This window comes from Diabrotica virgifera, chromosome 6 (genome assembly GCF_917563875.1).
Source record: "Diabrotica virgifera virgifera chromosome 6, PGI_DIABVI_V3a".
NCBI classification, from domain to species: Eukaryota; Metazoa; Arthropoda; class Insecta; order Coleoptera; family Chrysomelidae; genus Diabrotica; species Diabrotica virgifera.
Genome location: NC_065448.1, coordinates 1,797,070 through 1,809,487, shown reverse-complemented (window position 1 = coordinate 1,809,487; position 12,418 = coordinate 1,797,070). Strand labels below are relative to the sequence as shown.

At 33.8% G+C, this 12,418-nt stretch overlaps 1 protein-coding gene across 2 annotated transcripts in view; it reads left to right on the top strand.

Moving 5' to 3' along the window:
* Positions 1-12,418, top strand: part of LOC114335761 (leucine-rich PPR motif-containing protein, mitochondrial) — a 44,561-nt gene that overhangs the window by 17,115 nt on the left and 15,028 nt on the right. For both annotated transcript variants that reach the window (XM_050654199.1, XM_050654198.1), the window contains exons 10-11: positions 1,178-1,548; positions 4,587-4,751. In XM_050654199.1, coding sequence (XP_050510156.1) covers positions 1,178-1,548; positions 4,587-4,751 — 536 coding nt within the window. The remainder of the gene's footprint in view (positions 1-1,177; positions 1,549-4,586; positions 4,752-12,418) is intronic.

The window sequence follows — 12,418 nt, the reverse complement described above, 5'->3', positions numbered from 1 at the left end:
TGATAACTTTTTTAATATCAGCTTTACGAAAAAAAGTTATTCTTTATAAAAGAATGTAGTAAAAAGAAAATATGTCAAAAAATATGAATTTCACTCGTGAGTAATGAACCTTTATATTTCACAATATTGAAAATTTTTATAAAGGAAAGTTGTTTGGAATTAAAAACTATGTCCCGATATGTAATTACATCCTTCTAATGGAAAATTTGTTTTTTTTTTAATATTCTTTCTAATACATTTTAATTTTTAATATTATTGTGAAAATTATTTGTTTATCTTTTTTTTAAGAATGAAATTCCATATTTGTTTGATTGGATTCTACTTGTTTTCATTTAAATATCCGCCATTTTGGATCCGCCATTTTGAAATTTAAATTTTTAATCTTTAATTCAGATTCAACAACCTGTTAAAAATAAAGACAATAAATGTTTTAGAAAAATGTTCTTTTTTATGTTCTTTTTAGAAAATCCGCATTTTTGATCCGCCATTTTATAGTTTATAATGTTAACATTTAAGTTAGGTTTATCAAAGCTCTCAAAAATAAATATATGTAGAAATAAATACATTTTGTAAAGAAATTATGATTTTACAACTATTTTTTAAGTTATCCGACATTTTGGATCTGCCATTTTATAATTTAAATTATCAAAATTTGATTCAGGTTCAGCAACCTCTCAAAAATATCCACATATATGTAAACAAACACGTTTAATAAAAAAAATTCGGATTTTACAACTACTTTTTAAGGATTTTTAGGAAAAAATCCGCCATTTTAAATTTGCAAATTGTAATGTCAGATTCGGGTTCAGCATAAGCATAATCAAAACTAAAATAAAAACATTTTTTATCAAAATAAAATGTTGAATTCACCCATATTCTTAACATTGTATCTTTTCGTTCTAATTGCACTCCCCTAAAATAGAAAAATACTGAAATACATAATGAGTTTTATCAAATAGAGACCTCAGAGGTGACTGGGAGAATAGAGATCTGTGAGGATGAATACAGCGAACTCATAATGGAAAAAGTTGAAGAAAAAGAAGAAGAGGCACATGTTGTTAAGTCGCCTGAAGATTGCAAGAGCTAATTGACGAAGAGTATACGAATCTCGGACACTTTTGGGACAGATCGCGCATAATTCAATTCTTTATTATCTATCTATATCTTTCTTTTTCAGCGCGAAATGTCAGTTGAAGAATTAGAGTGCCATCTGGTGGAATTAACAGAGAAGGACATGGAAACCCGAGGAACTCTTCGTAGGCTAATCCAGATGCACGTCAATCTCGGTAACGTGGCTAGAGTAGAAGAACTCCGGAAGCAGTTTTTAGCACACGGCTACGAAGAAACGATAGGAATGAAGTCTTCGTTAATGTACGGTTTTGTAGTCAACGGGAACACCAAAGCAGCTTTAAATCTTTATAACGAAATTACGACTCTCCATCCGGATTTTATGATAGATAATTATAAGTCAATCGATCTAGCCACGTTGTTAGTCAAAGAAGGAAGGCTTACGGAGGCTATAAGTTTAGTGGAGAGTATTGAATATAGGTGAGTTTTAAAAGTTATAAGTTTTCACTGTTTTTTATCTCTGTTATTATTATTATTTCATTTTTATATACAGGGTGTTCCGAAACGATTGGTCATAAATTATACCACAGATTCTGGGGTCAAAAATAGGTTGATTGAACCTCACTTACCTATATACAATAGTGCACACAAAAAAAGTTACAGCCCTTTGAAGTTACAAAATGAAAATCGTTTTATTTTCATATAGGTATCGAAAAATCAGAGATTTTTTATTGAAAATGGACATGTGGCATTCTTATGGCAGGATCATCTTAAAAAGAAGTTATAGTGAAATTTGTGCACCCCATAAAAATTTTATGGGGTTTTGTTCCCTTAAAGCCCCCAAACTTTTGTGTACGTTCCAATTAAATTATTATTGTGGTACCCTTAGTTATACATAATGTTTTTAAAACTTTTTTGCCTCTTAGCACTTTTTCGATAAGCCAGTGTTTATCGAGATATTTTGAATATTTGTCGAATCTACCACATATTTGCATATGGTTAAGTACGATTATAGAGACCTGTTAATAATCTGAAAATTTATTTATAATTTACATTTTCAACGAAAACTTACGAAACGAAGATGTTTAAAAATACAATTTGAGTACCTATATTTTGAAAGCAATAATGTACCTATTAACAATTTTAAAAAGGTTTGTATGAGTATACGGCCTCCCCTTTAAGGATAAATAGACTGTTCCATTTTTAGTCGAGCGGCAGCGGCAGCAACCCCTAAAATTACGTTATATACCGACCACGAAAATCAACTTTAAGGTGAATGACCAATTTTGGCGATTCTTTATATTTTCGAGGTCGCTGAATCTGAATATGAAGTTTATTTTTATCTAGACTTGGTGGAACATGTTAAAAAATAAAATTTTATGCAAAAATGCGAAAAATTAATTTTAATGATTTTTCAACTTTACCTCGCTATATCTTTGGTCGCTGTAAATATTTCCTTTTGAAAATTTTACTGTGTCATCTTTGAAGTATTTAAATAAGAACGAGCTTTATTCAAACTGTATAAACAAATTAAAAGAGAAGTTGTTAATTCTTAAACATTTTGTCGTCAGATTACGTTCGTTTCATGTTTACTTAAAAAAGTTGAATGATAAACATTTTAGATTATAATTTTCGCCAACACAGGAATAAAACATAATTCATGAAGAAGTTTTCTGGAAAATTTCAGGTCAAAATATGCAATAAGAAAAATGTTATGTGACTTTATAGACGATTGGCACTCTTAAAATAACGCTTATTTCTCGAGATACTGACCACGGTGTGGTGAATGGCTAATTTTCGTCTAACCTAAGGTTTTGATAGTGCTGAAAACGAAAATAAGGTTTATTTTAAATCATCAATTTCATTTATATTATTTCACTTGTATTTTTAATTTGTCGAAGAAAAGTTATTCTTCATAAAAAGCTCTTCATGGTCTAAGATTTATGATGAAACCATCACATATCACATTTTATTAATTTTATATGAGTTATATAAAAAATATGAATTTCGAGTAAAGTATCTTTATAGTTCACGACATTTAAATTAGAATGATATAATTGCACATTAAAACATATTTTTTAATTCTACACAACTTTTCGTAATAGCAATTTTCAATATTATGAATTTAAATACGTAAATAAACAAACTTTTCGTTATGATAATGCTCACATTTTCAGCTTGTTAGGTATATTTTGAAAAAAATGCTACGTCTCGATAAAAGGTGACTTATGAAAAAAATACTAAGAGGCAAAAGTTTTAAAAACACTGTGTTTAACTAAATGGTACCACAATAATAGTTTAATTGGAACTTACACAAACATTTGAGGGTTTAAAGGAACAAAATCTCCATAAAATTTTTACGTAAATACATTGAAAAAGAAGCCGCATCTCGATAAAAACTGGCTTATCGAAAAAATACTAGGAGGCAGAAAGGTTTTAAAAACGTTCTGTTTAACTAATGGTACTACAATAATTAATTAATTGGAACGTTCACAAAAGTTTGGGGGAGTTTAAGGGAACAAAATTTTATGGGGTGGACAAATTTCACTATAATTTTGTTTTTAAGATGTTCCTGCCATAACAATGATACATGTCCATTTTCAATAAAAAATCTCTAATAGTTTTCGATATGTTGTAAAAAATCGATTTTCATTTTGTAAATTCAAAGAGCTGTAACTTCTTTTATTGGCACATTTGTACTAAGGTAAGTTAGGTTCAATCGAACTCTTTTTGACCCAAGAATGTGTGGTATAATTTATGACCAATATTTTCGGGACACCCTGTATACACTGCTATATTAGGCGTCAACGCTCTTCCGGTAGGGATCTATGGAGGAATATCACCGAGCCGCAAGCCCGTATCCCTCGTCATACTGCTCCCCCATATGCCGATCAGACAGCAGCGTATGTATTCCAGTCTAAGCCGCAGATTTATTTTAGAATTTTAGACTGCTGCGTTAGCCTTTTTATTTTTCTGTTCATCGAGCCAGGGATTGAACTGACATCCACTAGAGCACCTCGTAGCGAAGCAAAGTGAAATCAACCGCACGCCCCCTTTGCTATCCATTTTAATTTAAAATTTGTTTTACTAAACTAAGACCCGATTTAACATCTCGAAAGTTTAGTTAAGTATTTTCTATGGGAAATAAGCCACAATTTTACTAAAAAATGAATTTATTAACGTTTCAAAGCCCAAATCGGGTTTCGTTGTCAAAATACAAAATACTATTGTTTAGATATAAAATAAATAAATCGAAAGTTTAGATCTTCTTAGTCACTTTATGTCCTTTATTTATTTTCATTATTTATTATTATTATTTTTCTATTGTTTATTTTTGGTAGTTTTTTATTTATTTTATTCTTTATGTATTTATTTTTCTCTCTCTTTTTTTCGTCGCAGCTTTTGTCATTTTTATAAGAAAAATGGATTTTATTGGAAAATTGACAATGATAAAATGAAGTTTATAAAGAAAAAATATTCTGACATCCTATTTATATTAATATATGTCTTTTTTGTAGACCAGAATTTAGACATGACTTAGTACAAAGAAATTGTGTCGCGTTGTTAAATTCATTTAAAGATCAAGCCAAACAAACTGAAATGTTCGACTTATTAATCAAAAAGAAGTTATGTGTCGTCAATAATATTATGCTTGGGCCACTAGTAAGGATATATTTAGAAAGGTAAGATTATCTTATACACTATTGTTTTATTTATCCATTTGTTCCACTTTACACTACAACTATAATATAATCTTATGTATAAAAATCAATTGCTGTTCGTTAGTCTCGCTAAAACTCGAGAATGGCTGGACCGATTTGGCTAATTTTGATGTTGAATTATTTGTGAAAGTTCAGGGAAGGTTTATACGGTTTTATATGGTCATTTTAGTAGCCACCAAAATATTTACAGCTACATGTATAAAAGTCTCTGGTCACAGTGTTAGTTGCCATATTCCTCCGAAACGGTTTGACCGATTTTTATGAAATTTTACGCCTATATTCGGCAGGACTGAGAATAGGTTGTTATCTATTTTTCATACCCGTACGTCACAAGAGGGGTTGCCGATGACGCTATAACTCTCATAATAATGACGTGAAAAATACGGAATTAAGTAGCTAGACTCCTTGCTGAATTCCGAGCAGAACCGTACTGAAATTTTTTTCTCTAGCGAAATCGGTGTCCAAAATACAATATCTCAAGCCGTAGAAATATTCTGAGGACAGAAGAAGAACGAGCGACAAATTTCATAAAAGAGAAGTGGAACAGTTTAACTTTGGGACTCAAATTGGGCAAAATATGATTTTTTTTTTAATTTTGCGAAATTTTCAAAAAATATCTCTAAACGGAACTTTTTTGACGAACCGCAAGCAGGAGAAAAAATTTAATTAAAATTGTTTAATTTGATTTAATTTAAGTATTTTATTTATTTTCGTTTATTTTATTTTATTTCATTGTTTAATTTCATTTATTTTTTTTTATTTTATTTCATTTTATTTAATTTTATGAAATTGTACTTAATTCTATTTAATTGTATTTCGTTTTATTTATTAGGGCCGGTTGTTCGAACGCTAATCAACAATGATCATTATCAAATAATTAATAACTGTCAATGTCAATTGTTAAAACATAATTAATTACAATTCTGAGACTATAATCAATTAATATAACAATAATTATTAACATAATTAATAATAAATCTCATAATTGTAATTAATTATGTTTTCAGCAACCCAAACAAAGTTGACATTGACAGTTTTGGTGACAGTAATTAAATATTTAATAATGATCATTGTTGATTAGCGTTCGAACAACCGGCCCTTAATTTAATTTTAATTTAATTTAATTTTATTTAATCAACACGTATAGAGTTGGAAGCACCCCGAACCCAATCATAAATACAGGTTTGTTTTGAATGTAGATAAAATAAAGCTGTTATATTCATTATATGATAAACAAGTTTAAGATTGTAACTGTTGCACTACAAACTTTATTTTGTTACTTCTAACTAAACTTTATTAAAATAAAAATGTATACCATTTTTATTATTCAGTTGCAATGCGAAGGCAAAACAACCTTACTTTTCAATTAGAATACGGAGTGCAATCCAGCTCTCTGAATCGCGATTTTCGATTCTTATTTAAATCTCATCGGAGAGAGCGCAGGCTTGTTCTCCATATCCTAACTGACCAGCACCGAGAGCTTCTCCCACACATTGCAACTGAAGCAAATAGGGTAGGTGACTAGCGTCATCTGGCAATTGAAAAATGAAGTTTTTCAATCCTAAAAGCAACATTAATAATATTGAAAATATTATATTACTAAAAGATTTTTAAATTGAAAAACTTATTGGTATCATATTTTCCTGGTGACACCTCCAAGGCTTCTACAATATGCAAGCCAAATGGATGCTGCAGTGAAGACAAATGGAAGGAATTCTACACTATACAATTCACATCCCCATCTGCAGCTTGGTAAAGTTCCAACGGAAAATGCAACTAGTTACTGTACGGAGTAATACGAATATAAAATAAAAATGCATACCATTTTTATTATTCAGTTGCAATGCGAAGGCAAAACAATCTTACTTTTCAATTAGAATACGGAGTGCAATCCAGCTCTCTGAATCGTGTGGGAGAATCTCTCGGTAGTAGATAGACAACCTGCGTTCTGGCACATCCCCTAAATCGCAACCCTTAAATATTAATAAATGCCAAACGGCTTAACGTAGGATGACGTGTGACGTATCGTTGGAAAGGGGATGAAAAAGGGGGTTGAACGCAGTATGTGGCGTACGCATCGGAATATGCCAAAAGGGCATTACGTCATATCTTCGTTTCTATTGGTCCGATTTTGACGTAAGAGGGCTCGTCGGAACGGGGAGGGGGTAACGAATAAGTTGAGACAAAAAACAAAGATGGCGGCAGTGCCAAAAGGGCATTACGTCATATCTTCTTTTCTATTGGTCCGATTTTGACGTAAGAGGGCTCGTTGGAACGTGGAGGGGGTAACGAATAAGTTGAGACAAAAAAACAAAGATGGCGGCAGTGCCAAAACGGCATTACAGCATATCTTTGTTGCTATTGGTCCGATTTTGACGTATGGGGTGTCAAATAAAAGCGGTGACGACACAGAAGCCAACTGTCAATTCTTCTTCTTCTTTTCGTTTGTCAATTCTTCTTCTTTTCCGTATAGTGCCTAACAGAACGTGACATTCGACATCTTTGTTGTCATTGGTCCGATTTTGACGTATGGGGTGTCAAATGAAAGCGGCGGAGACACAGAAGCCAACTGTCAATTCTTCTTCTTTTCCGTATAGTGCCTAAGAGAACGTGACATTTGACGTATGACATGACATTTGGCGTAGGACGTGACATGAACGACGTGACATTTGACGCAGAACGTGACATTTGACGTAGGACGTGAATGACGTGAAATTCGACGCAGAACGTGACATTTGACGTGATATGTGACATTCGACGTAGGACGTGAATGACGTGAAATTCGACGCAGAACGTGAATGACGTGACGTGAATGACGTGACATGTGACGTAGGACGTAAATGACGTGACGTGAATGACGTGAAGTTCGAAGCAGAACGTGACATTTGAACGTGAATGACGTGACATTCGACTTGCTATCCTCTGCTGCGCTCTGCTACCGTCTGCTAATCTCTATTACCTTCTGCTCCGCTCTGCTACACTCTGCTGACCCCTTATACCGCTCTGTGATCGTCTGTGCCTTCTGTTAGCTTGTCTCTGATGACGTCTGTACGTCTCTGGTACCCTCTGCTAGCCTCTGTTATCCTCTGTGACCCTCTGCTACCCTCTGCTGCGCTCTGCTACCCTCTGCTGACCTCTGATAACCTCTGTTACACTCTCTAAAGTCAAAAAAAATAAAAGACAACATATTTTATTAATATTATTTATTAACAATTATCCAAATCATTTACAACTTTATTGCTATAATACCATACATATTCATTCAAAGCTTGACTTAACAAAGTATCTGGAAAAATTCCACAAAACGCAGTTAAAGCGTGAAGTCGACTATATAAACTGTTACTCTTATGACAATTTTGCTGAATAAAGTATACAACATTTCTATAATACGAAAAAAACTGTAAATTGTCCAATAACGACACTCGTTGAGACACTAAATCAATGTTTGCTCTCAGGATCTGGCTTACATCATCTTCACATAAATAATATTCGATTCCATGTTTCTCGATAGTCAGGAACTTTACATTTTCCATTACCAATTGTCTTAGTTTGCAGAAATCACCACACTCAAATTCGATTGGATCATACTCATCGGAACAGGTGGGCAAAGGTGGTATGAAAAATTCTTCCATAATTTGTATAAACATCTCAATTAGGGTAGTCCACTCGAATGTGTTTAAACTGATTCTTGTACATTCACCATGTTGGTACAGAATAATGGATGGAGAAAACTGTCGAGCTGGAGATAGACCAATTTTTATGTGAAAACATCCTATTGGATAGGTAGTTTCCAATAGATAATATGGCTCATCTTTGGCAGCTTCTTCATATTTTTCCAGTACTCGATCTAATTCAGCGTCGTAGATAATTGTCTCTTCACTTTCGTATCCGCTATCTTGAGAAGCCATATTACTGCTGTTGCAACTGAATACACAAGTCGGTTGGAGAAACTCAAACTGAATGTGACGGATGGTTGCTGAGAGAATTTATACTTTTTCAATCCCCCACTCTTTGCGTGTAATTGTCAGCATTTTCTAAAAAATGTATGTCTACGCGGCGTATCGAAATATAGATCCTTAAACTACATCTGAACTAGTAATCCAACTGTTGTGTTTGCTATCCAATCCTAACCATTTAACATACATTTTATTGCCTTTTCGTCTAAGTACTTTTTCAACCAAGTAAATGTCGGGATTTTTTGTTTTCTGTAATTCTTCTTCGTAAAACCCGCCGCTAATCAGTGTACCTTGCATGTCTTCGAGCAAATACGTTATAGGATTCGTTATCTTAACTTGTACAATTCTAAATAATTCTGTAGTCCAATTGGGCGTGTAGGCCTTTTCAAAGAAATGTTTTGCCTTTGATATACGTACAATGTCGCCAACTTTAAATCTTCGTGGACCAGCAATCTTTAAATGACTATAACTTTTGTTTAAAATGGCTTTTTCGTTGGATTTGTTGACATGAGATGGCTTGTATCCTGTTTTACTGTGCTTTGTATTGTTGTATTACTCAGTGACTGTAGGTAGTGCATCTAGCCATTTGTATGATCCATGTAAACTGAAATACTTGTACAACTTTGCTTTCAACGTTCTAATAACTCTTTCACAAATGGCAGCCTTCTTAACCGTGTAGGTGCTGTAATGATTAATTTCGTGTTTTTTCATTAAATTTTGAAATTTTCTGTTGTAAAATTCGGTTCCCTGATCAGATTGTAGGTTTTGCGGAACTCGTTGAGTATGGGCGAGAATATCCGAAAATGCCCGAGTAATTTCCTCACCTGTTTTGTTCTTTAGAGGGCGTGTCCAAACAAATTTTGAAAAACAATCAATTACAACTAGTATTAGTTTGTAATTTTTATTTTGGTGCGCATAAGGACGCATTTCAGCCAAATCCATCTGCCACAAGTCATCGATTCCTTTGATTATTGTTCGTCGACGAGGATAATTTTTTCGTGCTGGTTTATGCAACTCATACACCACCTGTTCCTTTTCTTTAGACATTTTTATAAACGACTTTCAATTGCTGTCAGGCGGGTATCTATATTCATCGAATGAAGGTTGTCTACTACATCCTGCAATGCCGCGTTCATTTCTTTTATCTTCTTTTCCATCTTCATGTCGTATATCGCATGATGTGCAATGGTTTCTGCAGCCGATTTTATATTCTTATCCGTATCCTTTTTTAGTGTATTCAAATCATCTTTGAATATTTTTTGCAACTTTTGCTCGAGAAGTGGAACTGTGGTTTTATGAAGCTCTTTTCTTACTTCGTTTAGTTCCATGGTTAAATTCTTTATATCACGAGTTTTTTGCTGCAACAACTTATTTACATTATTCTCCGTATCCTTTTTTAGTGTATTCAAATCATTTTTCATTATTTTCTGCAACTTTTGCTCGAGAAGTGGAACTGTGGTTTTATGGAGCTCTTCTCTTACTTCATTTAGTCCGATGGCTAAGCCTTCTATCTCCCCAGTTTTTTTCATCAACAACTCACCATGTGTTTGAATTAATGGTGACTGTATGTTACGCAACTCATTTATTTGTGCATCGACGTATTTTTTCGTTGCAGCATCACCATTTTCTGATGGGTCCTTGACATTGCAAATTTTCACATTTTCGGCATTAATATTTCCGTCAGAAGTATGTGGAAATGTAACTCGCGTCACCTTTTGAGCGCTACCACCACCACCACCACGAGAATGATGACCGAATTTGTCGACACTCATAATGGAAATGATATTGTCATTCCCAGTTACTCTATTATATTAGCTTCTTTTAGTTCATTGATGATGGCTACAATTTCGTTGTCGAGAGATGTGTTGCCGGCGTCTTTCGAAGCCACCAAGAGTTGAAGACGCTCCACCAATTCATTTGGGTCGTCCCAGTAAATATATTCCCTAGGTGTTTCACTGTAAATCAAACGAGAGTCATCGATAAGCCCTGATCCTTTGGAGGATGCAGCTGGCGAAGGTAGCTGTGGAGACGCTGATTGAGATGATGTTGAACGAGTTGGTAAACGACTATGTGGTGGTTGCTTTAGTGCTGATGATGTAGTAGATCGAGTATTTATCTGTGACGGATTCTGTGATACCGTTAATTTAGACTGTGACAGATTCTGAACTATCGTTGATGTAGACTGTGACGGTTTCTTTGCTACCGTTGATGTAGATGCAGGTCTAAACAATGGCTTAATAATATAATGATATTTGTCTCCACTTGAACCTTTAAGGCGGCCTATTGAATTCAGATGAACTTCGGTTTTCTCTAATAACGTTTTGTATAAATTTTTATCTTCTTCATTGTAGTATTCAGGATCAGGATTATCATAGAAAATAAGGTGATATAGTCCAGGCGTCTCCTGCACCGATCCTCCTTGACCATTTTTGGCGTCATCCATAACCTCTATGGCACCGTCTTTGTTAAACTTTATTCGTCGTTTACCCCACGTCCAGCCCAACAAATCATTGTAAATAGGTCCATAGTTTTTATCGATTTTATCAGACTTCATCCAAAATTCTTTTATATACTCATGACTCATCGGAGGATATTGCTCCATATATTCGTTGAATGCATCTTCAGAAATATTATCAGGATCAAACATTACTTGTTCGGTTTCGTTATCTTGCGATTGGTGTGTTTCTATGCTATCTTCATATTCTTCATCTTCTTCATCGTTGTTTTCAAACACATCTCCATCACTAATAAATGATACTGGTGGTGTTGGTGTACGATTTTCTGCTATATTCGGCTCTTTTTTTAGTCCTACTTCTTCCTTTTTCACATCTTCTTCTTTTTTAACTTGTCTAAACTTGTTATCGATAGCATGATGCAACGTTTTTGATGATTGCGCAATATCCTTGAGAGGTTTCGAGATTGGTTTAAAAAGTTTATTTAGTGACTCATCTTGTTCTGTCTTGCCTAATTTCAATGCCAAATATTTTTTGCGAATTGATCTAGCCAATTCGGCAATTTTCTTCTTGCGAATGGCAATGGCGACCGCATCATAAGACATCTTGTTGACGACTAAACAATACATCAACTTACAATTTTATATATTTATCAAATCCTTTGCGGTACCGGCCATTGTTAAGGGGAAAATCTTTCATAATGACCAAAGTACCATAGCGGTCTGTCGTCCAACATTCTGAACAGAGTTTTTTAAATTCATCAAACGACATGTCTGGCGATACGTGTTCATCAAATATATGCTTCAAATTTATCTCGTCCTGCTTGAATAATACAATCATGTTACAATTGTCTCTTATTAGCTGCTTCGGTATTTTTGAATATGTTTGACATAAATAAGCGGCATCAATATCTTTATGTCTGCACATGGAATAATACTCGCGAATCTTCTGTTGGCCATCACATGCAACATCGTCAAATAAAAAAATTGAGTTTGGTTGTGCTTCATCTGGACTGATAATTTCTTCATTGTCTTTGTATGGAAAGTACCCAACACCTTTGACTTGGGCTATTACATCTTGCAGTAGTTGGTATTTCGGTTGAAAAAGGGATTTCGAATAAACATAGACATTTTTGAATTTGGCGCCATTCGGATTAAATAAAAGTGATAGCATGACATTCGTTTTTCCGCACCCACTTGGACCGCAAATAATGGCTCTA